The sequence below is a fragment of the Peromyscus eremicus genome, chromosome 5, assembly GCF_949786415.1.
Source record: "Peromyscus eremicus chromosome 5, PerEre_H2_v1, whole genome shotgun sequence".
In the NCBI taxonomy this organism is placed as follows: Eukaryota; Metazoa; Chordata; class Mammalia; order Rodentia; family Cricetidae; genus Peromyscus; species Peromyscus eremicus.
The window spans coordinates 29,366,199-29,393,601 of NC_081420.1; the positions used below are offsets into that span (position 1 = coordinate 29,366,199).

General features: G+C 45.8%; 1 protein-coding gene across 2 annotated transcripts in view; it reads left to right on the forward strand.

Moving 5' to 3' along the window:
- Window positions 1-27,403, forward strand: part of Slc22a23 (solute carrier family 22 member 23) — a 171,536-nt gene that overhangs the window by 136,872 nt on the left and 7,261 nt on the right. Inside the window, exons 5-10 of one of the 2 annotated variants that reach the window (XM_059263199.1) lie at window positions 9,253-9,380; window positions 16,403-16,505; window positions 17,914-18,146; window positions 19,981-20,013; window positions 20,128-20,151; window positions 21,113-21,236. In XM_059263199.1, the coding sequence (XP_059119182.1) occupies window positions 9,253-9,380; window positions 16,403-16,505; window positions 17,914-18,146; window positions 19,981-20,013; window positions 20,128-20,151; window positions 21,113-21,236 (645 nt within the window). Of the gene's footprint in view, window positions 1-9,252; window positions 9,381-16,402; window positions 16,506-17,913; window positions 18,147-19,980; window positions 20,014-20,127; window positions 20,152-21,112; window positions 21,241-27,403 lie in introns of those variants that run through there. The other variant, XM_059263200.1, reaches the window with a different exon arrangement.

Consider the following 27,403-nt stretch of genomic DNA (forward strand, 5'->3'; position numbering starts at 1 on the left):
ATGAGTCACAGAAATTAGTCTCTGAGAACCTGAGTCAGTATGCAGCAATCCTTTCACAGGCTGCAGTGACCATCACACAGCTGATCTGGGGACTTGAAAGAAATACAAAGAAAAGCCTTCACCTGGTACAGTGGTTCACTCCCAGCACTCGGGAGGCAGAAGCAGGCGGATCTCTGTGAGTTCAAAGCCAGCCTGGCCTATATAGAGAGTTTCAGGACAGCCAGGACTACATAGGGAGACTCTGTCTCAAATACACACACACACAGACACAGACACACACACACACACACACACACACACACACACACGAAACAAACAAAAATACAAATAAACAAAAAATGAGAGAGAGAGAGAGAGGGGGGGGGGGCGCATTTGAAAATCCTTCTATCTCTACATTATCTAGACCGGGTAATGAAGCGTCATGTAATACCAACAGAAGGCAAATGTATGCTGGTGGAGAGGGTTCATTTTCCTCAGTGGTGCAGCCTCTGTTATGCTGCCCTGACTCAAGTCAATAACTGGCCTCCAACCTATGCTCCCAGGAGCAACTCTAATTAAACTCAGTGGAGCATGTTTGTGCATTCACACACACACACACACACACACACACACACACACACACACACACACACAGAGGAAATATGATCAAAGTACATATATGCGTGTTTATGTAATTGTGAAAGAAATAATTAAAAACGCAGCCCTAGAAATGCAAATGGTAGTGCATATTTCAATCATGAAAGTGGAAGTGAGCTGCAAGTGTCTCCGCCGGTGTTTGGGATTAGCTGCTGACACAGGATGCTAAGGAGCCCTCGGGTAAAAAGCTGCCTCATTTAAGCTTCTGAGTTCAGAGGTTATGTACAATTTGATGAATCCCAGGGACCAGCACATGTGCTTACAGGCAGAGGTGGAGAGAGGCCTGAGAAAATAGGGAAGTGTGGCCCTCTGACACCATGCAAGCACCATACCAGGGTAGTGAGCCTCTGCTGTCCCCAGGGCCGGGGCATGCTTCACAAACCCACCTCCCTGCCCTACCCCAGCAGCTGGGCCAGGCCAAGGGCCACTGCAGCCTGGAAAAGTGACAGAGAGCGGTCAGGGTGAGCACGTGCGTTAGATTCTGAGCTGTCAGTGCCTGGCTCAGGTCAGGTGGGCGGCCTCTGGCAATGGGTGTCAAATGACCGCTGCTCTGGCAGCTGCTCAGAGTCCACCTAGACGGACAGAATGAGTCTCTGCGGACCCATGCGACCAGCACCCAAAGAGCGGCGCTTTGGCCTCACTCGGGCTTTGGAACTGGCTAATTTGAATCAGGATACATTTCCGTGGGCGCCAGGAGAGCTGTGTACAGTGATGATGAAGCACCTGCCAGATGCCAGCAGGAGACTTGCACATGACAAGTAGATATTGTAGCCATGGTATCTGTCTGCCACCCTGATGGGCACAGGATTAGAGCCCAGGCTTAGGTCAGAAGGTGGCCCCCTGGAGCAGGTTGATTGGACCACCTGCAGAGAGCTGCAAACACAGGTGCCAGTAAAATTCCAATTAGATGCAGGAGCAGCAAAAACCCATCTCCCCTTCAGCCCCTTTCTATCCTCACTTTCCTTTTCTCCCCCCTCTTTCTTTTCTGGTAATTAAATCTAGAACCGGTACATGCTAAGTGAGCACTCTACCACTGAACGGGATTCCCAGCTCCTTTATAGTTTATAGTTTTAGACAAGGTCTTGCTAAATTATCCAGGCTGGCAGGGAACTCACTATTGTAATCCAAGCTGGCCTCGAGCTTGCAATTGCCCTGTGCTGAGATTTCGGGCCTGTACCACTTTGCCTGTTTGAACACCACATTTTCTTTATCACTTGCTAAAGATGTCCAATCAGCTCCCCGTACAGCACTGCGCGTTTACCGTCCTGTGTGCCGTTTGGTTTCTGTGGCCTGATGATCACTTCCACACAGGTTTTCGAAAGGAGGAGGAGGGAGAAAGTGGCGAATATTAACTCAGGTCTGTGGGTGGATGAACACCAGCTGCACACAAGGTTGCAGATTGTAGGTGTCTGTATGGGAGCTGAATTCCAAGTCTTCATCTGCTGAAAACATGAACAGAGGAACATTTAGGGTTATGTCAAGCCCTGCGTATTCAGAATGGGTCTACTGTAAAAAGGCTTCATGTGCCCTACCTGAACCTGCAGCACCCTGAGAACGCTTGTGTACTGCATGGCCTGAGCCTGCAGCACTGTGAGGATGCTGGGCACAGCGTGACATAATTCTACCTTACAGAGGTGACATTTAGCCCCAGATCTCAACAGATAACGTGGGGGATCTGGCCTGCTGAGGCTTCTGTGCCATTCTACTAACCTTGTGCCACAGACTCATGGAAATCCTGATGTATTTCCACCACCATTTTTTCAGGGAATTATGGGGCCTCAGTTTGTGAAGAGCATTGGACACTTTGAATAACTTCCAGATGTTTTAATTCCATTTAGGTCCTTAGCTTGGTTACTATTTCTTTGTTTTTGTTTGAGCCTCTCTAGAGTTTTTTACCTATCCAGTACTTGATCAAACCCAGAGAATCAACAACTAGAGTCCCCTCTTCAATCAGAAGTAGCCCAAGCTGCGCCTATACTCACTTTCATGTACACATATGGAAAGGTCACTCCACAAAGTTTTACTGGCCCTGCTTCCTCTCTTGCCTAGACTTTGTGTCCTTCCTGTGAGTATGCTTAATAGAGGTCCCAGACTGGGCTGAACTATAGTTCAGTGGTGCAGTATGTATTTAGTATGCTTTCTTTCCCAACAAAATAACTTCTTGGGGCCAAAAGTGTAGCTCTTCGCCATAATGACTCCAACTGCTCCATGTGTGTTTATTCTGTGAATGATGTCCCAGTTGAATCAGACAGGAAGGCATGTTTGTGTACACAGGTATCGCCCTAAAACCAAATAGTTCACAAAACAAATAAAGAAATGGCTTAAGGGTACGACTAATTTAATAAAGCATTAGCAGTCAGTTTTATTTCCTTTCTGTATTTTATTTATGAGTAAATGTCCTAGTACAGTGAATTAAGCAGGACACACATGCTTTTTACTCAGAGAATTGCCCAACTGGCCTCTCACCAGAATGCGTATTTAATAAAGCCTCAAAAAAGCAGCCCATGTAACTATTAGAATCATAGGGGTCTCCTTACAAAGCTACCCATGCACAGCTATTATCACTCCTGGGTATATATACCAGAAGGACTAAGTCAGTGAACACAGAGACATGCACATCCATGATTACAGTAGCACTGTTCGCAATAGCCAAGATATGGAATCAGCCAAGGCGCCCATCAAGGGTGAACAGATAAAGAATATGTGGTGTATATACACAAGGGAGTTTTATTTAGCCATAAAAAGAACGAAGTTATGATATTTGCAAGAAAGTGACTAAAACTGGAAGTCATCATGTTAAGTGAAATAAGGCAGACTCAGAAAGACAAATAGTACATATTTTCTCTCATCTATAGAATCTAGATTTAGAAATAGGTATGTAAGACATGAAAACAGAAACTACTTGGGAAAAGGACAGTGGGAGATGATATGAGAGGGTGATGGAAGGTATAATCAAATATACGATATATATTAATGAAAATGTTATAATAAAATCGATTCTTTTGTATAGTAAATATATGTTAATAAATAAAAAAGGCTGCTCAGATAGGAAGCTTGGAAATACTAGATTCTCCCATTGGACAAGAAAATTATTACTTTTAAACTTTAAGGGCAAATGATCAGCCTTATAGTACCATGTACCAATTTTTAAAAATTTTAATCCGTTGTATACATTTATTACTAAAATTTATAATAACAAAATTTCCTTTATTGCAAATTTCTGAAAACTGAAAAACCTGTGATCTACTCTAATTATCACCTTCACATCAAACTACCCCAAATTCTATTTACATCCTTTCCAGTTACCGTATTTCATCTCAGACTTGAGACTTGGAAAGCACACGGACTACTTGAGAGTCATTGGTGTTTCCTTGAGTCAAATAAAGACGTACGTAACACTACAAGGAAGTCATTTGCAAGCCATCAATCTGCACACATCCCACATAGATAACTGGTGACCAGTTAGGAAATGCCCCCAGCACCAGAAAAAAAAAAGAAAGAATAAAAACAGAACAGAGAACTCAATCACAGATTATTCAAATTAATTGCTGTACAGTTGAAGCTCAAACAGTAGCTTTTGCACCTGCTGCAAGGCGTTGTCAGCAGGAAGGGGTGGTGTAAGGCTTAGGCTTCGGTCCACTCTGTCCTATTTATCCCTATCCTAGCGTCCTCGGAGGGATCCCAGCCATGAGTGCAGGTGCATTTGAACAGCACACTTCTTTCTTCATCCTGATCTCCATTAAGTGCTTCTTAGTTTACTTCCAATCTGGAAATTCTTTTCAGCTTTACCATAGGGTCTCTCTGCAATGCCTGTAATGTCCAGATTCCTCTTTACCTGAGAGAAATCCCTTTAATCTCTCCCAAGATTCTCTCAATTCTGTCCTGGACCTGTGCTGACATTCGAGTGGAGGAGAAGGACGCTTGTTCTATGTACCAATTTTTAACTGCTGATTTCACTGGACAATTCCACAGCTAATGACTGCAGTCTAAAAGCCTAGGCTTAGCTCAGATGCACTCCAGGAGAGAGAGGAGAATGGGAATGTGCGTTAGAAACCTGTTACTTCTGTCAAATCATAAGTTACCATGCTCTGTCATATATGAGCTGAGGCAGGCACAGGAAGAGGTTGCCTAAGCTAAATGTTCCCATTCAGCTTAAAGAAACAGAGGGGCGTGGTAGTGCAAGCTGGCAATCCCAGCTCTCAGGACGCTGAGGCAGAAGGGTTGCCCTGAGTTCTAGTCAAGCCTGGGCTGCCTGGCTGGACCGCCTTAGAAAAGAAGAGGGAGAGATGGAAGAAGAGAAAGGGGAAGGACAGAGAAACAGAGAACAAACCTACCAGGGAGAACATTTTCTCTCTTGATACAGTAGCACCATTTATGAAGAGCTCCACATAAAGTTTCCATATAAAGCTTTAGGACCACACTTCACTGTTTGGTGCAAGATCTTTCTAAAACACAGTTATCCTGCTTTTTAAAAAATTACATAGATTTTTTTTAGAAGCATAACTATTTATTTGTAACAAAGGAGTTTGTGTACAGTGTTGAAAATCTACAACTTCTTGTTAAATTCACATTTGCACTTTGCATTTTTAAACAAACATTTATAATCATTATTTTATACAGATATAGATATATAATTACAACATCAAGTTCAGTGGTCCTTCAGCATTTTCCACTTAAATGTTTTATTTTAACATAAAAACAGCTTATAATTCCAAAGTCCAGTATTATTTGAAACTGAAAAATATTTTCTCTGTAGAAAATAGTAAAAATGATAGCATTTCCCAATAAGCCCCTTTAAGCCAAATAATAGCTGAATTATACATATAAATATTGATTAGATTCTGGGATACAGAAAAATTATGGAGTTGGAGAGAGAACTCAGTGGTTCAGAGCACTTACTGCTCTTGCAGAGTATACATGTTCAGTTTCAGTTTCTACATTAGGTGGCTCACAATAGCCTATAGCTCCAGTTGCAGGGTATCTGATACTCCCTGGCCTCCACAGGCACCTGTATGCATATGATGTATATAAACTCACACAGGCAAATGCATATACATAAAAACAAAATAAATCATTTAAAAATTGATTTCTCTCTCTCTCTCTCTCTCTCTCTCTCTCTCTCTCTCTCTCTCTCCTCTCTCTCTCTCTCTCTCTCTCTCTCTCTCTCTCTCTCTCTCTCTCTCTCTCTGTGTGTGTGTGTGTGTGTGTGTGTGTGTGTGTGTGTGTGTTTAACATGTGGAGGTCAGAAGACAATTTGCAGGTCACAAGGCTAGGAGTCAGATCTTCAGTCTTGGTGGCTAGCGTCTTTACCCGATGAGCTATCTCACCAGTCCTAATTCTGCTTTTCAAAAATACCAAAAACAGCCAGGCAGTGGTGGCGCACGCCTTTAATCCGAGCACTCGGGAAGCAGAGACAGGTGGATCTCTGTGAGTTCGAGGCCAGCCTGGTCTACAGAGCGAGTTCCAGGACAGGCTCCAAAGCTATACAGAGAAACCCTGTCTCGAAAAAAAAAAGGAGAAGAATAAGAATACAATGACCAAACATGCATCATATAGAAAGAATTCTAAAGGCCAAGTTTCAAATCTACCTGTACTAGTATTGCCTAACAGGATGTCAATACTAGAGTGGAAAGGATGGGTTGAGGTCATTGGCCATATGGACACATGCCAAACAGAGATCTCTGTCTGGTACTGAAATTCGTTTTGTCACTTTGCCACTCTTGGGCATCACCAGGGTCCTGTGTCAAGACAGTGGGATATATCAGGGGCACCTGCTGTGTGTGAGGCTCCTGTGCCCACCAGAGGAGTTGGAATGCCTCTGCACGCCTATCACTGACTGCCACCTTTCCCAGAGTATGACTGCTAGCCCTCTCTGTTCCCCACAACCTGACCCAACATTACCAGGAACTTCCTCTCCTAGAATTCACTCCTCTGAGTCAGCTCTGAGTGCTCTTCCACCAAGAGCTATTTCCAATAAACTGATCATACAACTTCCATGCCACCCAAATCAGAGATCCTTTTACTTATTTCTGCTTTGTGGCTTTTCAAGCATGAGGTACACTGGGCAGATGTGGATTTTATCTGCCTCATGTGGTTTTGTTATTTTTGATTGAAATATTCTGTCTCTGAACTTTACAGATATGTCTCTCCCAGGTCCCAAGCTGTGGTTTGGATTTTTGAGATGGGGTCATACTCTGTATTGCAGGCTGGCCTGAGATTCACTGGGTAGTCCCAGTGGCCTTGAATTCAAAGCAGTTCTCCTATCTCAGCCTTCTGAGTACTGAGATTATAGGAGTGAGCCTCCATGCTCATCTGGGTTTTTAAACTTTAGAGTGTTATTACATCCTACATGTATGTGTCCTGAGAAATTCCATAAACTTCCCACAATGTTATCCAAACTGACAAGCTCCTGGGCCTTCCCATGAGCCACAGCTCAGTTCTTTATGACTTTGCTATACATTTGAATACATCTTTTAAAAAGAAGTGTTTGGTGCATGCACCCTGAGGCTTGTGCCTTTCTGTCTACCCCTAGAAAATCCTCATAAGGACAGTACTTTCCAACATCAGCTGTCTGGATGACTTGGCATACTGCTTTGCTGTGTCTAAGGTTAAGGAAGTAAGCTCTCAACTCATCCAATCATCTGTCATCTGATAGCTGAGTGTCCTGAGCAATGCTCATGGATATTCTCAGCCTGAACTTTCCCAGCTGTCAAATGAGTAAACAGTGGGGCATTATCAGAAGCTTGGCCTGTGAAACTGGTAGGACAGTGCCTGCAGTCACCAGTCTGGTGATGGAAGGTGGTTTGCAGGAATGCCTGCTGTTGGAGGCAATTGTGTGGCTGGTGTGAGCCCACCTGTCTCTCCTGAGAGAGTGCCGTCCTGATTTCCCTTCACCCTGACCCTGTGGCTGCTGGTCCTTATATCCCCTACCACGAGTATCTCTATATCCTTCCTCCTTGTCTTCCTCTCCCCTCTCCTCCCCTTTCACCTCATCTCTTCCCATTTCATACCCAGCCTGCTGCTTTGCCAGCTTACAGCTCCTCAAACCTAGCATACAATTTCATACCCCCATACCTCCCTCTGGGTCCTGTCCCCACACACATCACACAGCATGCTGAGCTGGACCGGCACTCGCTTATTTTCTGAAACAGATCCAGAAGGGCTCTGCCTCTCCTTTGAGCCCCAGCCGTTGCCTTCCTCAGTTGCCCCGTCCCATCCTATGTCATACATGCAGGGTCTGATCCATGTCACCCATTAAGTTGAGTGTATATCTGCACTGTACCTTATTTATCACATTGACAGAGGCTTCCCTCCATAAGACTTGAAATCAAGAGTAGATCCATCAAAGACGGACCTATAGTGACAATGCTCAGTTCACATCAGAAAAAAAAAAAAGGAAAATCATTTAGTGCCTAGCAAGAGTCTGAGCTCATGAGAGGCCTACACCCATTTCTTCAAACATGAAGGATCACCATGCCTGCAGTCCAAACCTATCCTTCAAGCCTTGCAATCCGAAAAGACCGTAAGGTAGAATTATTTTAGTTATGCAGACCCTGTTGTCTGAGGACCCAACCTTTAGGGATGATGAAGATGAGCTAGAGACTGAATGGCTTTTAGGGATAATACAGTGTCCCAGAGGCCTGACAATTTGGAAGCAACTGAACCATGCCTACTGAGTACAGTTTGGTCTCTGCCAATGGCTCTGAAGCCTGGGACAAGAGGAAGAATCTTTTCCTGAGGATCAGGTGTACCCTGGGCCCAGCACTGTTCTCCTGGGAAATTCTGAGAACAAAGGTGGCTGCTTTGTATACAACATTTTGATTTGAACAAAACGATGCTACTCAAACACCGTTGATTTATGACTTTGATTCCCTGCTGTGGGGTTAGTGTCCATGAGCACTGGGTATGAATAACATGACTTTGACTCTTCCCCCCATTATTGTATATTTTAAGATTTTACAGACAATCTACAAAGTAACCTGCACTGTCAGATTAATAAAGGCAAGAAGAGGTCCTAACACAAGTCACAGGATACTGGAATCAAATACAGATGTGGCTACACTGATACTTACGTTAAATTTTAAGGTTTTAAGTCCATACATTGAGAGAAAAAAATAAATGTTAATGATCTACAATCTCAGTAAATTAAGAAAAGACACTACATCCAAATACACCAGCAAAATGAAATTTAAACCATGGGCATTAGCATTTGTTCTATTATTTCTATATAAAGAAAAGATCTGATTTTAAAATGCCACATTTTACTGATGACATTTTTGAGTGTTTCTACTTATTCAAATTCTGTCAGCCAAATTAATTTTTAATAAATACAGACCAGTAAACATTAATTTTTATTACCTTTAAAAATGTCTATAATTTGAAATATATTTTATTATAGCTTTTCATTTGAGGATAGAGGAACCAACATTCAGATCATAACAATATCCACTGTTTCCATCTGCTAGATCCATTTCAAGACACCTGTGAGCTGGCAAGGCAGGGGTCAGGTCATCATGGTTAACCTCTTACCAGAGTCCACCCTGACTTTGCTGATAACACATAACTGAAGTGAAACAGAATGGAAGCCATTCAGGCGTTCCCTTTATGTCTTTGAAGGATATTCCCCGAGTCTCTCCGATGGCTAATGGCTACCCAGCAGTTTGAGGCGGCAAAGAAGCTGATCCTGTACATCACACAGAAGAACTGTGTGAGCCCTGAGAGTGACATCAAGGGGGTGATGCCAGGTAAGTACACGATGGCTGGCCAGGGTGCCTGAGGGCTGGTCCCATCTGGAAGAACTGTCCTTCCTAGTGTTTGGTCTGGGCTCCTGGGGCCACATGGTTTGCAAAGGTTTGGAAAGGCAGCAGTGGCTGCTGCAGTCTGAAAGTGAAATAAACTGAATAAATAAAAAATAAATAAACTCAAATTCTCTCGACTTTAGGAGCTAGTTTCTTTGCACACTCATCATGCTCCTTAGAGCCCATACAAAACCAAAAGCAGGGTGTGAGCTGGATACATACCCATCTTTATCGGGCATATTCAGCTGTGTGATACCCAGCCCCTCCTTTCCAGACAGCCTACCCTGTTTAAAGCCTTGGTTCGAGGTATGGATGGTGTAAGTGACCTCTCTTCTTGAATATGATCTTCCAAGGGCTGCCATTATCTATTTATGGCCATGACCTATTTGTTGGTCAAGGGAAGAAATGGAAACATGCACTATTTTTGTAGAGTGGTTCAGATCCATAGAATTCTTGTGAATCAGGGCATCAGCCAAGCTAAGTGGGGCTTTCAAGCTGGGAGTCCGTAAATGTCACCAGGAAGTTCTTCACAGCCAGGTTCCTGGCTCCTCCCTGACATGCCACGATGCTGACCTAGAGGATGTGAAAGAAGCCCTAGGAATGTGCGTGTGTAGTACACTCTAGAAGAGACTAATGCAAGGGACCTAGAGAATCCCTTTGGAAAATGGCAGCTTTGACCCATCATGTTAACATGAAAACCTATATGCTTCATAAAATCCCCAAGGAAAGTGAGAGAGAGATATTGATTATGAATTCTGAATATGACTAGACTTTCCCAATGACTAGAATCATGTGATGACCATTCATTCAGAATACAGACACTTATTAAGCATCTGATGGCACCCAACACTATGGGAGAACAAAGAAGGAAGCAGGCTAGGCTTGACTCTTAGGGAGCTCAGAGATGAGGTACATATGCAGGGTGGTCTTAGATGTACATTCAGTAGGAGGGGTAAAGCAATAAAGCAGAGGATAGAGAGTAGTAGCAGTGGCTGTAGTCAAAGTGACTAGGTAAGCCTGGCTTTGAGACACATGTGAGAACCTGTGCCAGGCAAGAGAACGAACCCTGCAGGTCCCCATTTCCAATGGGGGTGGGGAGAAGTGTGAGCAACCTGGATCTTAAGAGCCTTGAGCATCCTTATTGGACTCCCATTCAGAAGGTCTAGGGGCTCAACAAGGGTAGCATACCTATCTTTACCTGTGCCCAGGACACAAAGGCTAAGCCACAACCACTTGCTGGGTGAGATGTGGTCTACCAAGTCCTTCAGCTCAGCCAGGAACAGTCAGGCCAACCAAAAGCTCTGAATTCCTGGGACTGAAGGATGCAAGCCATGGCTGGTCTACTTGAAGAGCACTGAATGCTGGCTCTTCAGAGGGGCATCTGAGGCCCCCTTTCTCAGGAGCCGTGACAGTAAACAAGACAATACATGATGCCTATGTGCCAACCCTCTTCTAAATGAGGTGCAAAGAGCAACTCATTCTTAATGTTCCATCATATATGTGGTATGCATATGAACCTATTTCTTCTCAGCAGCACATTTATAAGGGATACTGTGGTGCTCCTTGTTTGCAGATGAGGAGACCATGACACTGAGAGGCTGAGGTGCTTTGCCAGAGGTCAGTTGGCTACTATGTAGAATGGGAGTTGAACCCAAGAAGTCTAGCCAAAGTGACTTTCTTGTGCTGTCGAGAATAGGGCGACCATGGAGACTTACGGGAAAGGATGCTATTAAGGAACCTTCGGACAGGGCCAGCTTGGTTCAGACCATGCATAGCTTCCTGCAAGCTTCTGTCCTCAGGTCTTGTTGCACGTTTGTCTCTGGCCTTCTAATTAAGTCATCACACTCCACTTCTTTCAGGTTAAAATGTTATCTGGGAAAAGCTTGTTTTCTCAATCCTAATTACACTGACTCATGTCCCTATTTTTGGAAAGTGATATTAGCTCTCCTCCAACTTATAAGTTTGGTTGGGGCTTATCTCTCTTCTGTGTCTCAGGCAGGGGGCCAAGTAAGAGGTGATTTGTTGTCTTCCCGCCTCCCCCGTGGTGACTAACAAAGAGGAAAAAGGTTTCACCCTTCACCAGGATGTGTCATTGTATTGTGGTCACTGAGGGATGCTAACTCACCCTGGCTCTCTGTCCCTCCCCCACTCCAGATGCATTCAGACAACAGCATGCAAAACTGCCCAGCACGTGGGGAAAGAAGAGTCTGTTTTCTCTGGGACTCCAACTTTCTTAGTTCAGAATAGCTTCTCCCATGTAATCACCTTCGCATGCGTGGCCCTTTTCTCATCCATGGGGAGAGAGGTCTACAGGGAGCAGGAGTCATTTGACCTCTTCTACAGAGCCCTCTGTGGGCAACCTCATGGGGGAAGCAATCCAAATGCACCCAAGCTCTCAGTCCCAGGGAGGTTGCCCAGGGCATGCTTCCACTGCCTTCCCTCTCTGCTGCCCTTTGGAAGATATAGAGGGACCAGGACCTCTTCACTGCCTCCTGCATCCAGAGCTCAGAGCATCCACACCAGCCCTGTCATAGCCTCAGGGATTAGCACATGTCAGGACTGCCCTCCATTGGTGCCTAAAACCATGGCTAGTGCCTAGCTTTTGACAGGCTTGGTTTTCCCTACAAATGCATATCTAAAATAACATTTAATTTACAAATTAGGCAGAGAAAGAGATTAACAACAACTAATAACAAAACTAGAACAATTATGACAATATAATTTATGAGTTTCTCATTTCTGGAATTCTCCATTTAATATTTTCAGACCAGAGTTAGCCTTAGGGAGGGAGCTGAGACCTCCATTACTGTGGGCAGCTCTTCTAAGGGGGTTCAAAGAAACACAGAGATGAGCTCCTTCCCAGGTGGGGGACTCTCGCTGCTCCCAGACCTTGTGCACTGACCACAGGGTTCAAGGAAATATGGAGCAGGGATAGACACACCTGGCGTGCCAACATTAAGTCTGCCCGTGTCTCAGTTTGAAATTCTCTGACAGCACTGAACCACGAAGGCTGAGGCACTCTGCTCCAAACTCCAGAGAAGCAACCCAATGCTGTCCTCTTATCACTGCCTGGCACCTGTTTGCTTTTATCTCCTAATGCAAGAAGTTTGGGCTAGAGAGACAAGAAGCTCCTTGTTTCCAGTGACCGCACAGGGTCTCAGCAGTTAGCTAATGCTTCCTACAATTTAGAATACCCAGAAGAAAACACTTGAAGCTGCCCCCGTTTGATGTTGTTGATGATGGGCCAGTGGTATGAGTACCAGAGACCCTGACAAAATATCAATAGTGCTGGAAAAGTTAATTTAATTCCCTTTAGAATAATGCAATTACCACTGTAGACTACAGTCAATTCTTAGACTGGGCTCTAGGGTTTAATGTTATTTAAACAAAACAAAACAAAACCCTCGGGTCATAATACAATTGCTATAGCTTCTTTGACATACTAGTTCATCTGCAATAATACATTAGCAGCTGCGTATGGACCACTTTTGAAAAAGAAACAACTTTAAACTCATATAAACATGCTAACGGATGTTTGAATTTCCTTCTTGGACAATTGCTGAGAAAGGGTGCCTATGACAGCTGACTTCTGATGTGTCTGTGAGAGTGAAAGTACCCAGACCACTGGATCTGAGTATATCTACCAGTCGTGTTTACAAGCTCTTTAACAAACACAGTCCTGCACTATGCACCAAAGTGTCTGTCACCAGAGGACCACACACACAACTACGGTCCCTAGACTTTTCACAGAGCAGAACATTTTCTAAGCGCTGTGGAGTGTCGTAGAGTGAGATGCATTTCCTCATGCTTGTGGTGGTGGTCTTATGTGCAGTGGTTCCACTGCCAGCTCTCTAGAAGGATGGCGCACACAGTGATGACAGCGAATAACAATGAGAAGACTGGTGGCTTGTGTCTCCACTAAACTATACTTTTTACTGTCATTTTAGAATGGCTTCCGTATTTTTAAAGTGTTTCTTACGATGCAGTATACCGTATGAGTCTGGCAACAGCCTCACGCATCTCCTACCCAGAAGCCAACTGGTATCATCTAGGGTTCTGTGAGCCCTCTGTGATATTTAAACAATGACAGAATCGCCTGATGACATAATTCTCAGACTGTATCCCCTGACCCGCTCATTAAGTAATTCATGAGTGTATTGTTCTTTAACCACAGAGAAAGGGCATCAATAAGTCAGATTAGCCTGTTTTTGCTGAGATAAAATAGGTCAGGAGACTTCTGGAGCTGAGAGGGTCTGTGGAGAGGCACCCAGAATACCAGCCATGTTAGCCTATGCCAAGTTCTCACCCTAAATATGAAAAGGAAGAATATTCTGGAAACTTGGCACAATCTCCTTCAGTCATAGGAAAGATTTATTCTGTCTTTTCTATGTCCTGGCTGGGGTGAGTCTAAAATTTACTTAGAGCTAAGTATGATTGCATATGCTCATAATCCCAAGAATTTATGAATCTTGAGGCCAGAGGGGCACTTGACCTATGAGTTTGGGACCAGTCTGAGAAACATAATAGTACCCCATCTTTAACATTAAACAAAACTAGTTAAATTTAAAAAGAAATGTCTAAATGTCCTACCCCCCATGCGCACGCCTCTTTTACCCCACCATATAAACCTGGCTGGCCTGGAAGTCTCTGTGTAGAGTAGGCTGGCCTCAAACTCATGGGATATCGTGTATGCCACCATATAGCTCACTGGACTACTAGCTCCCTATTTAAAATAAGTTTATTTTTCCTTCAAACTGTTATGAATGAGGTTTGTGAAAAATGAAATAGAAGGAGAGTTGGAACATCCAGGACGGGTGTGACTGACCTAGAGAGGTGCATCCTTCAGGGAAGCAGGAAGCAACAGCTGTCATCGCTCCACATCTAGGGACTATTTCACGACCTCCAGGATACCAAAACTCACAGGAGCTCAGCTTCCTTGTATGTAATGGTATAGTGTTTGTATAGAGCCCACACACAACCACCTGTGCACACTAGATAATCTCTGAGCTACTCATGATGGCCAGTGCTGGGAAAATAGTTGTTATACTGAATTGTTTAGGGAATAGTAACAAGAAGTGTACATGTTCAGTCCAGATACAAGTTTTCAGATAATTCTGATGATGGTTATTTAAATCCAAGGCTTCAGAACCCAGACACACAGAGAGGGTAGAATGTGCCTCCAAGTCCCTAGTCCCACAGACATTTTTAAAATTTAAATGTCTTATTTTGGAACTAGTTCACATATACAGGGAAGTTGAGACAGTGTAGAGCTTGTTTATACTCCTGACTCAGTTTCCCCCATTGCTAAGGTCTGATACTACCATGGCACATTTGTCAAAACTAGGAAACTGGACACAAGTATACACTGTTGTTAGCCAAGTGCCAGCCTCTACTCAGAGCTGGCTTTCTTATCACTGGCCCCTCGTGTAGCTAGAGTTTTTCTGGTCCTGCCTGGCCCACGGTCAGGACAAATCTCTCTCACCCGCCAGTCCTGCCGCCGCTCAGACCCAACCAAGTAAGCACACAGAGACTTATATTACTTATAAACTGTATGGCCGTGACAGGCTTTTGGCTAACTGTTCTTGTATCTTAAATCAACCCATTTCTATTAATCTATAAGTTGCCACGTGGCTTGTGCCTTACCGGTATCTTAACATTTTCTCATGGCGGTGGCTGGCAGTGTCTCTCCACCTCAGCCTTCCACTTCCCAGAATTCTCTTCTCTGCTTGTCCCGCCTATACTTCCTGCCTGGCTACTGGCCAATCAGCATTTTATTTATACAGAGCGATATCCACAGCACCCTAGTGCTCCAGGGTCCTGTCCAGGGTGCAGTTTGCCATCACCTGGCTACCGTCTTCTCTGGTCTTGACAGTTCCTCAGTCTTTCCTTATTTTCATGACCTTGGCAGTCTTAATGGCATGGGTTCCTTGTGGACCTGGGAAGCATCCTTTCTGTTTTAGCTTCTAAGTAGGGGATGACTCCACAGGGACAAGCCAGCTAGGAAGTGGGAAGGCCCAGAAGGCTGAATGTGGGCACCGCTCTCAAGTACTAACCACATAGCTCCCTCCGCATGAGGCATTTCCCATGTCCTGATCGTTCCCATTAGATTGCCAGGCCAGCCCCAGGACTTGAGCAAATTCCCAGCTAGGCTGGAGGGACACTGGAGCACTGTTAGATGGAAGGCTAGGATGAGCCTCACAAGAGCCTTAGTCCCATAGCTTCAGAGTCTGTCACATCACTAAGCCTAACGCATTGTCCATCTTGTTCCACTTCCAAACACTTTGTTTTTTGAATTCTGGGAATGGAACCTAGGGCTTCATGCCTCCTAGGCACAGATTGTAGCACTGATCTGTACCCCATTCCCAAAGCATTTCAACTGTTAACTGAAAAAATGTGTGTGTGTGTGTGTGTGTGTGTGTGTGTGTGTCTGTGTGTATACACACAAACAGACATATCTTTTTATTTGTCTTTCAGAGGTTAGCATCCTCTAAAGACAGTTGTGTGTAGCTTCGGTCCTAAGACATTCTATCTCCCCGAGATGAAGGTGCATCTGAGCCTGTGGTTTTGCAGGCCTCTGAGCTGTAAGTGGCACAGGTGGCTGCAGTTTCCAGCAGAAAGGAAGCACCTGCTGTATGTGCAGGACCTAACTGAGGCCTTAGGAGCCTAGTCCCATCATGGAGTGATGTGTTCAGACAAAATGAATGGAGTGTGTCTGTCTGTGTGTGCCTGGCCTGAGCATGGGTGGAAATAGACACTGACAGTGTGCTCTGCACCCTTTTGGTTGTGGTGGGAAATCCGTCTGCCACGTGAGTCGCATGAGCACATTTCTAGCCATAAGCCTAGACCCTCTCCCCTGGCTTAAAGGCAAAGACTTTCTCCTTTTGGAATGGATAGGGAAACCAAAGCTGTGTTGTAGCTATGTCTGGAACCTTCTATCCTGCTCAAGCTCCTAGGTCTGTCTCTTGCAGAGCTTGAGAAAGAACTTTCCCGGAGGCCCAAGAAGGTGTGCATCGTGAAGGTGGTGGGGACGCGGAACCTGTGGAAAAATATCGTGGTTCTATGTGTCAACTCGTAAGTCATGGGAAACACATGTAGTCAGATCCAGAGAGACCCTCCCCCGACCCCTAGATGAACTCTGAATCCCAGCCTGCCCCATGCCCACCTGTCTCAACCTGTCTCTATGAAAGAGGCCCCAGAAGTATGCCCGGGTTGCCCAGCTGTAGGTTTGAAGGAAGATAGGACTCAAGGATACCTACCATGTCACCAAGAAGCCTAGGCAGCCAGCGCTGAACATTGCCCTCAGCCCAGCAACCTGCCCTATGCCAGTGTCCTATATGGTGCTAGAGCTCCTAGGGCTTTGAGCATAAAGAGGCCATGAGGCCTGGTGAGGTCCTGCACACACCTATGGCCTCAGAACAATACTCTCCCTCTGCATTTTATGAGAGTGACTCTGATAGTCTCCTTCATCCAGTTCTAGGGAATTCCCAAGGTTGGGGTTCCTGGCGCTGTCTAGGGACAAGAGTTGAGCCCATGGAGCCAGAGTCCTTCACCCAGGCTCCAAAGAGCTGCTCTCCTAGCCACCAGCCCACCTGCCCAGAGGCCCATGCTCTGCAGAGGGCAGCTGCAATCAGTGGCATGTTGCCTAAATGCAGAGCAGGAACTCAGGCTCCCTCAAGAGGCCTCTCCATATAGCTTCCCCTCTGCCTGCCGAGTCTGTGGCTCATGCAGCTTTATGGCTGCCCCAGTTCCAGGGCTAGGTGTGTACCTGGAAGTTCCTTCCGGTCTAACCTCACAGCTCCATAACCTCATCCTCCCTAGCTGTACGAAGTGGACCTTTGGTTAGAGTAGAGGTCATCTGGGTGATTGGCTCTCAGCAGGCATTAGAGGTCATCTGGGAGGAGGGATTTAGACTTTTGTGTGTGTGTATGAAAGACCTCAAAGCTGTCTTCGAGAGGCTAGGGTCGCAGCCTCCCATTCTTTATAGCTCTCCTGCTACAACAGCTCCATGAAACATGAAGTAATGAGGAACTCAATTCACTTTTGAGGTACAAAAGGTGTCACTACCCATCAACAGAGCAAAGATCTGATCACAGTCAGATCCTACAGCACTAATCCAGCCAAGCCACACAGAGGTCAGACCCGGATCCCTCAGGCCTTCCCTTCCTATCCGCTCTAGCACCAACCAAGATGCACCCTGTATCTGTCTGCTGGTCTGCCAAGTGGATATGACCATGTTCTTGTGTAAATGAGTACATAGAAGGCGCTTTGTCCTACACTTGGGTGAACAAAGGACCTCACAGATGTTTCTTTGATGTCTCTTTGAATTTAACTCCCTCATGGGTCCACATGTGGTGGCAGCATGGTTTCCTGTCACACGTAAAAGGCTTCTGTCTCTTAGGCATCCCCAGGAGACTGGGTAGCCCTTTATCTCAGTGCATGCTGCCCACCTTCTTGGTGTGTGTGTGTGTGTCTCCTGCAGGCTGACTGGGTACGGGATCCACCACTGCTTTGCAAGAAGCATGATGGGCCACGAGGTGAAGGTGCCGCTGCTGGAGAACTTCTACGCTGACTACTACACCGTGGCCAGCATCGCGCTGGCCTCCTGCCTGGCCATGTGTGTGGTAGTCAGGTTCCTCGGGCGCAGGGGAGGGCTGCTGCTCTTTATGATCCTCACCGCCCTGGCCTCACTTCTGCAGCTTGGACTCCTCAACTGTGAGTAGACTGGAAAAGGGGGGCCAGGGGAGGATGCTGGGGAGGGGAGCTGGCATTCCACCAGAGAACTTGGGAGGCATGGCCGCTTTCGGTTTCTGTGACAAAATACCTGAAATAATCAACTTAAAGAGGGGAGGATCTGTTTGGCTTATAGAGTTGGGGTTTTCAAGCAGCCCACGGTTTGTTGGTCCATTTGGGCCTGTACTAAGAAAGACAACACATCATGACAGGAGCCTATGGCAGGGGAGTCTACTCACTTCGCGACGTGCAGAAACAACAGAAGAGAGGGAGCTATGGTCCAAATGCCCTCTTTAAGGACATACCTCCAAGAGTATGAATTTCTTCCCATGAGGCTCCACTTCATAAAGGTCTGCCTCCCAGTACTGCCCTGGGTAGAGAGACCAAGTCTTCACCACATGGTCTTTGGGGGACTTTAATGATCCAAACTATAGTGGAAGGATAGGGTGAGACTTGAGAAAAGTTTTCCGTGACCTGAGTGATAATTCTGAAATCGATAGCCACAAGAACTTGCTTCAACAAGGACGGCGTTTAAGTAGAACATCTTGGCCTCTTCCTCTGAGGACTGCTGGGTCTCCCCTCCTCCTCCTCTGACCCCCTAGGCCTGCCGCCCCAAATCAGAGTCCTCTGGTTGCACTGTAGCTCCCCAGCATGCCAAGCTTCTGTGTCTCAGTAAACAGGACTTCACTATGGCCAGACTGTTCGTGAGCTTTTCACATAAGGACAAAGACATGTTTCCTTCTATGACAGTACGAGAAAAAATCTGGACAATCTTGCATGGGACACAGCTTTTCTATCGATGCTCCCAAGTATATCATTTATCAAAGTAGTCTGTAAAAGTTACAAATCACCTTAACACAAATCTAGAGAGTCTGTTTAATCCTCCAGCAAGCTCTGGATAGTCCTCATAAACAACCACCCACCTGTGTGTTAGAAAATCCCCCTGCCTCCTCCCCCAATGCCCAGAACACAATGCGGACCACTGGCATCTTCTCATGCCCAGACCCTTCCTCTGGGACAAGTTCAGGACACTGCTAGGAAATGTGTCCCATTGAACACCCATCTTTGGAGGAAAGCTAACCCCAGCTGCAGAGTGAGACTTACATACTGTCCTTCACACTACTACCACAGTAGCCTTACTGTCGTCCAGGGTAGAGAAGAGCCAGTTCAAATGCAGGCGGTTTTCCTAACTTAGGCACGTTCTTATGGGTGCTGTACCTTGATGGGCAATAACCAATATGAACAAGTAGTGGCCCTTCTCCCTGCCTCCCTGGGTGGACACTACCTAGCTGCCCTTCGAGAAAGTGTCTGTCCAACTTACCCAGTTAGGGCAGATGTGGCAGGAGAGCCTCCAGAGTATCCCATGTGCCCTCTTTGGCAATGAACAGGAATGCCACAGGGACTCTGGGCAAAGGGCAGCTTTGAGGAATAGGGTTTGGGGAAGCAGAAATGTAGCCTGACAGGCCTGCTCCCAGTGCCCAATGCACCTTGGCACAGACCAAGAGTACCATTTGAATAACTTTCTATCCAAAGATGCTCCCTTTAGATCCGCTTGGGTCCTCTCTCAGACTGCATTGTCTCCCAGACTCTGTGGCCAATAGGCCATAGCCTTCTCTTCAAACAAAAGGGTCTTTGTTTAGTCCAGTGTGAATTCTACTGCCCAGGCAGCCAGCACCAACGCAGACTTAAAAGGAAGTTCACTTAGAAACAAGTCACATGGGAACACTCGGCAGCTGTCCCATACCTAACAAGCCTTCTCCATCTCTTCCCATTCTCATTACCCTGTGATGTGGGCGCAACCATCCCATGGCTCCAGTGATCGGCAAATACAGCCAGCATCCAGACTCAGGTGAGTCCCACACACTTGTGCTGCCTTGTCTTTATTACATCCACACAACAGTTGCCACAGAGACTCACCAACTGGTTTTCCTTTCCTCTCTTTCTTCCTACTCTGCCCTTCAAGAATTGCAGCTGAAGTTGGCCGTAGGTTGGACACTATAAGCATACATTTGTATTCTCTATCCCCGTCTTGCACTAGAGAAAGCAACTCGTGTTTCCCTGGTTTTGTGCAGCTTGGCATGCATGCCCTCCCAGTCCCCTGATCCAGCACCGGTGCTGTTTGTCCTTGGCCAGCAGCTAATCAGGATGAGAAGGCAGGAGGGTTGGGGCTTGGTTGTCTGTGCTATAGGGAGAGCCATTATCCCCTCATGACTCATGGGAGCTTGCTGCTCTCCAACTGGGGAGCAGCAGAGGTGCTGCCTCGTACCCTGTGCTGCTATTGCACCTGCCTGGCGCAACCAAGCCCATGCCACCAGTGCCCATGCGAGCACTTGCCTTCCATGCAACACTGAGGGAAGCTGAGCTGAGCTAAGAAGTGCAGCCCCCATGCATGCCAAAACACTGTGTGCGGTGCTGCCTTGTGCCAGCCAGAATCCAGTGCCACCTCCGGGTGCAGAGATCGCTTTGCGCTTCCCCTCCCTCCGGGACCATGAATTATTCTATTTGGGTCATGTGTGGTTTTGTAACCCTTAAATCAACATTGGCTCTGGATTGGGTGGGTCAACCCTGAGGTTGCAGTCTGGAGTCCAGGGCAGATAGTGTGTCACTGTGGCAGCAGGGGCACCCCCGTCTGCCTTCTGCCTGGCATAGCTTCTGGATGAGGAATTCTACAGGCCACTGTGAGCTCAGCATGCTTGGTGGCCAAGGCACCTACAGAAGCCAACAGCAGGATGTTTAAAGGGCTCCAGGGTCCTCAGCCTAGAAGACTGCCCACCCAGAGGCCACTGCATGCCCAATTGTACCACAAACTGGACACTGGGGAGGAGGGAGCTCCTGGGATATCCCAGGCTTCCCTTCCCCGGTCCTCACTCCAGTTCACCCCTTGCCTGGCTTCTGTTCTCTTCCCTTCTCTCCTACCTCATGGTTCCCTTCTTTGGATTCTCATCCAGGGATGAGTGACAGCGTCAAAGACAAGTTCTCCATCGCATTTTCTATCGTGGGCATGTTTGCATCCCATGCAGTGGGGAGCCTCAGCGTGTTCTTCTGTGCAGAGATCACCCCCACAGTCATAAGGTGAGTGACAGGATAATGTGGGACTTTCTTCTCAGAACTCAAGATTGGTCCTTGTCTAGAGAGGCCTGTGAGAAAGGAACTGTCATCAGTTCTGCCCCAACGAGGCTTCTGGACCAGGGCATGTTGACTGCCTGACTTCCTGTCTGATGATCAGCTGCACCCTGACTCACAGAGTCAGGTGGGAACTTATCCTTAAATGCCATCAAGGCAGTTACCAGGGGCATGGAGACAAGGAACTGTTTAAGGTACAGGAAACATGACAAGGAATAGAAAGGGGAGGGATAAGTAAGTCTTTCTTGCCAATCTGCAGTAAAAATCAGCACTGTCCACTGAGAGACTGAGGAAGAAGCTATTTTAGACAAAAAGGAAGCTAAGTGTACATCCCACCTGTAATCCTAGATTCTCAGGAGGCTGAAGCAGAGGGTAGAGAATTCTAGGCCATCATGGCCTACACCACAAGACTCCATCTCAGCAAAAAAATGAGGACTGGGGATGTAGTTGAGTTGTTTGCTTAGCATGTGCAAAACCCTGGGTTCAATCCCCAGCATCCCATAAACTGGATGTGGTGGTACATGCCCGTAATCCCAGCGGTTGGGATGGGGGAAGCTGAAGGATCAGAAAGGTCCAAGGTCAGCCTAGGCCACATGTACAAACAAATTAGATAGAACCTTTTTTTTTTTCTTCCAAGCCTGAGAAACTGGTCACTAGTCCAAAATTATATCAATGTCTTAGTTAAGAAACAAATCAAGAGCCTAATACTTGGCAGGCATTAGGCTAGGTAAGTAAGGTGGCACAGTCCCAGGCCTGGGAGACATTTGTCTTTTCCTCCCACTTTCTTAAGAGGTCGTAAGTGTCTGTTTGTAAAGTGACATTAATGTCCCTGGGTCATGAAGCACAGCATTCGATCCCACTGGGATTATAGTATAGGAAAATTAGGATATTTGAAAGAGCATCACTTAACTGCATCCCTCTACCAGATACCCTCTTCCCAGCACAGGTTGAACATTACTGAACCTCAAAACCTGACATCTAAAACACTCCCAACCCCAACATAGTTTGTTTGTTTTGACATGGCAGCAAAAAAAAAAAAAAAAATTGTCAATGGAACAAACAAAATTTGTCCATAAAATTCTATTTCATGGACAAAACTGCTTTAAATGTTGTATAAAATGACCTTTAAGCTCCACAAGGCATATATGAGACATAAACAAATCTGTGTTTAGACTGAGATCTGCTCCCAAGATATCTCATGATGTGTATGCAAATATTCCAAATTCACAGTTACAAAATCCAAAAGCATTTGAGTAAGAGACCCCACGTGCACTTGTCATTTGTTTCTTACTGAAGGGCTTGCTTGGTTCGTATCACACTGAGCTCCTTATTGGAATGGCATTAGCATTTCTAATGCACATGCTCGCTTGAAATTGTGAGTGGGCAGTTATTCAGCTGTGAGCTGAAACCCAGAAGTCAGCACGATGACACCCTTCAGAAGAACAAGCAAGCTTGTTCCAGTTCAGATGGGACTCAGAGAGACTAATTATTTTAGGCCCTCTGGTGCTGGGAGGGCTTGGGGAGCAGGTAGACGGGTCTGTGGACTTACCTCCTTGCTGACAACAGAATTTTCTCATGACCTCATTTTGACTCATTCTCTTGAATTTTTACAATACAAGCCAAGGCTGCTGGCTATTGGTTCCTGTAATAAAATACCTAGTCATTGTATATTTAAGAAAAAGCAATTAGGTGTCTAGTAAGCCCTCTAGTTCTCTACCTTCTGCATGAGCCAAAGCCAGATGGACCAGAAGCTTGTTTTGCGGTTGCAGTTGTGAAACACTGAAGGTAACTTACCCTTCCCCCACCTAGTTAAATTCCCTCCTTTATAAAAGAATGCAGGAAGACAATCTCCCAGCTAGAGTGCAAGTCTGCACTAGTCCCGGGTTTCTGGTAGCCACTGGCAGCCATGGCATGACTCTCTGTTTCTCTGGGGAGGGCACCCCTTAACTCTGGCCTCCTTGTCAGTGTGCTTAGCAAGCTAGATGGAAAGAAGTATGGTATCCTTTTTCTCTCTGATGCAAATCTGGAAAAATTATTTGGGGATAGGAATTGAACAAATACATTCTAAAGTTCAGCTTTCCAGGATGACAAACCAGAAAAATATTTGGCCCTGGGTGATGTTTTGTACCTGCAGAGAGCGAAAGGAAATTGAGTCCAGTTCCTAGCCAGGCTGGAAGAGTCTCTACGGGAACTCATCCCACCATGGTTTGTGCAGCTTTTTCTTGCAAATACACCCAAGAAGAATTCCCAGGAGAGCCACAGGATAAACATGCAACTTCCATACCACCCACTCTGCACAGAAAAACCAGAGATAATTGAGGGTGGGCTCCACGGGCTTTCTCTTTCTTATGACAGTCTTGCCTTTTTACATAATACTGTGTGGAAAAGAAACCTTCTGAAGTAAGAGCAGTGTCTTAGATAGGGCTACTCTTGCTGTGATAAAATACTATGGCCAAAAGCAAGTTGGAAAGGAAAGGATTTATTTTGCTTACAAGTCCACTTTACTGTTCATGATGAGAGGAGGTCAGAACAAGAGCTCAAACAGGGCAGGAACTGGGAGGTAGGTGCTGATGCAGAGGCATGGAGGAGAGCTGCTTACTGGTTTGTTCCCCATGGCTTGCTCAGCCGGTGTTGTTATAGAGTCCAGGACCACCAGTCCAGGCATGGCACTGGTTACAATGGGCCTTCCTCCACCAGTCACAAGCTAAGAAAATGCCCTACAGGCTTGCCTATAGCCTGATCTCATGAGGGTATTTACTCAATTGGGGTTCCCTCCCCTCAGGTGACTCTAGCCTGTGTCGAGTTGATGTAGAACTATCTACCCACAAGGCCTCCAGTCCGTTAACCCTTCCACTTCCCTCATTCCCCCACCCGAACTGCCGAAGTGGAGAACAAGCCTTCCTTCCCCTTGTTGGGATGGGTGAGGACAAGGAAAGAGAATGCGCAGGTGCCAGTGACCCTGAGAAGCTGGCTTCAGGGTCTGCCTAATTCCTCACCAATCCGTGGAGACCTGGTCATGGGCTTTCTGTCCTTGCCCCATGCACTATCCCTGCTTCTCGGTCCACTAACTACTGCTTGCCTGCTGCTCAGGCGGCCCCATCCCTTTACTCTGGTCCAGATCATTTGCATCAGATTGGCCTGGAGACCCTTCCCTCTGAGCAAGGTCTCCATGTCTGTCTTCTGCCCTGATGTTGCCTCAAGACGAGGCATCACAGAGAGAGAAAGATTTGCCGTCCATTCCCATGACTTATACAAAGGTACAGCCAATCACAAATAGACAGCATTTGTTTAAAGAAATGATGCACCTGAGTGTAACCCAATGGTACAGCATGTGCTGATCATGTACACAACCTTGAGTTCAATCCCTAACACCCACACCCAATAAACTATGACTACTGAACATGTACAGTCCTTACCATTATCCCCTAAATACAGCAAACACCTATTTACACTGCATTTGCATTGTGTTCAGTATTTTGAATAATGGTAAGTGATGTAAAGATTGCAAAAATTATGTAAGTTCCATGCACTACTACAGCATTTTCTAAAAGGGACTCTAGCATCTGAAGACCTGAGGGGTCTTGGAAACAGCCCACAGATACCAAGTGATAATTGTATATGTAACTCCACAAATGGCAATTCATGTTACTGTTCATACCTAGATAGTTCTAGCAGTTCTTCATTTCTGAGCAAATGAGTACAATATTTGTGCATCCTTAAGTTCACAGAAATGCAGTCAAGAAAAGCTAAGAAATGTAAAAGAGGAAGTAAAAAACGGAGGGGAGGCTTGTTCATGTTTATATGCAAGTTGGTGGCTCACGTTTATTTCTGATCCACACTTTGCTCCCTCTAGTAAGGCTGCCTGTTTGGCCATGGTTGTTTAGAGGTTGTTACCCAAAGTAAAGCTATTCGGTGGGTAGTAAAAACGTTATGCTTCTAAGAAACAAGGTTCTCTTTTGTCTCTTCACTGATGTATACACATGAGTTTAGGCTGCCCTCTAGTGAACACCCAGAGCAACAGCACATGCCTATGACTTAGCCTTTTGGAGGGAACCGATCCCTAGAGCCTTCAAATGACAAACAAAAACAAAAATGGCATACCATTTCCCTACAAAATTATCTGTAATATTATTAAATTCAAGGAATCACTGATACTGAAACAGAAGACATACAACCGTTTCAAACATTGCTTAACAACAGGACATGTGAGGAGAAATAAGTCACTATCTGGTGCTGTCATCTTGCAGACATCCTAGAGTAACTTATGTGCATCTAGATGCTCAATGTTGTTTAGTCTGTGGCCTCTTGATGCAATCAAGAGGCGGTAAATTAAATCGGAGGTGCTGGTCGTATAGTGCATAAGCTCTCTCTGTATAGCCCAGGCTGGCCTTGAACTCATTGTCCTCGTTCTCAGCCTCCAGAGGGCTGGGATTACAAGGCATGCTACCATATGGGGCAAACTTTTTTTAAGTAGAAATGCTTTATAATAGGATGTAACCTATACCCACAACAGAATCATTTAGCACCCTAGAGTATTAGGTATTGCACATCATTCTACGTGCTGTCTTTAAATATGATTGACAGTGCAGTAGGTCTGCCTACACCAGTAATGCTACAATCATGTAGGAATGGGCTGTGCCATGATAGCTGTTACAGCAGCAGCTATAATATCCACAGGGATATGAATGTTCCCTTTCACTATAATCCTATGAGACCACTACCATATATACAGTTTTCCCCTGGCTAGAATGTTATGTATCACAGTGGAATTTGCATTACCCATGTATATGAACATACTGAATAACATATGCATATATCTACATTTAAATGAGCTGCAAATTGAATATACTTCACTCAACATTATTTATTAATATGATATATTACTTTGATATCATTCACTTAGTGTCATGTGAGACTCTCCTGGGGTTGACTTCACACACTCCTTACATCGGGGACTGTATTCTGCTTTCCTGCATGGCAACTCTACATGGGCAAGGGTGCCAGCCTCACTTAGTGCCAGCTGAGAAAGCAAAAACCAGAGAAAAACAACCTTACTGATGTCAAAGGTCCCAATTGAACAGGTCCCTGACATCTGATGTACCCCTCACATCCTGTGGCTTCCCAAAGGGAGGAGATTTACCAAAAATCCTGAATGGCCATTTAGGTATTCATATTATTCACCTGATGGGTGGGCTCAATCTCATTGCTCTCCAGGAAGCATGACCTATGAGCATCTGGTATTTATTACACGCAAACTCTGAGACAGCTGATGGTATGGGAAATAATCCTTGCCCTTGAAGGGTTCACGGAAGAACAAGGGCAACAGGCTTAGGAACAAATGTTGACAGAAAGATGTCAGTGTCTTTAAAAGGTGGGCTAGGACACAGCTTGGGAAAGGGCTGGTATCCAGACAGCACCAAGAAAAAGTAGTCCCTCCTCAGTGCACGCCTTGCCGGGCCAGAAGTAGGACTTTCTCTGTGTGCCCTTGGTGAAGAACTGTCTAATACAAAGTACCGAGGACCTGACAGCCTGGGTGAGAGGTTCTACAGCTAAGGCTGGGCATTCCAGCTACAGTACTTATCCGTTTCTGCACAGCAAATGACTCCAATTCTATGGCTTGTGCTAGTGTCTCTAGGTCAGTGGTCTGGACAATGCTTAGCTGCACCCTTCTTGTTCCAAGCCCCATGAGCCGCAGTCCCGAGACAGGAGGCTCAGCAGTCATTGGCAGGATCCAGTTCTTCATGCCTTGCAGAACGTTAACTGGGGGCCATCTCGCTTCCTGCTCTGTGTTCCAACAACACAGCAGCTTGCCTCATCACAGCCAGAGTCTGTGTACCCTGTTTGTGGAAGGGACATCTCATAAGTTTTGCAGTATTTTATTGGCAAGAATTTACTTATTTCTTCCAGCCCCAATATAAGGCAAAGGTCAAGAGTACTGGGAAGTGGGAATCATCTTCTTAGGAGTCTGACACAGTACCAAGTAATGCCCGAGGGCCAGCTGGCCAGGTGTTGCACAGTTACTGAGAGAATACCAGGGACTACAGACTGAGCCAGATTTGGTCTTGTCCTTGAACACTTCCCAAGGGAGGAAACATGGAGACACGAACTGTGAGGCT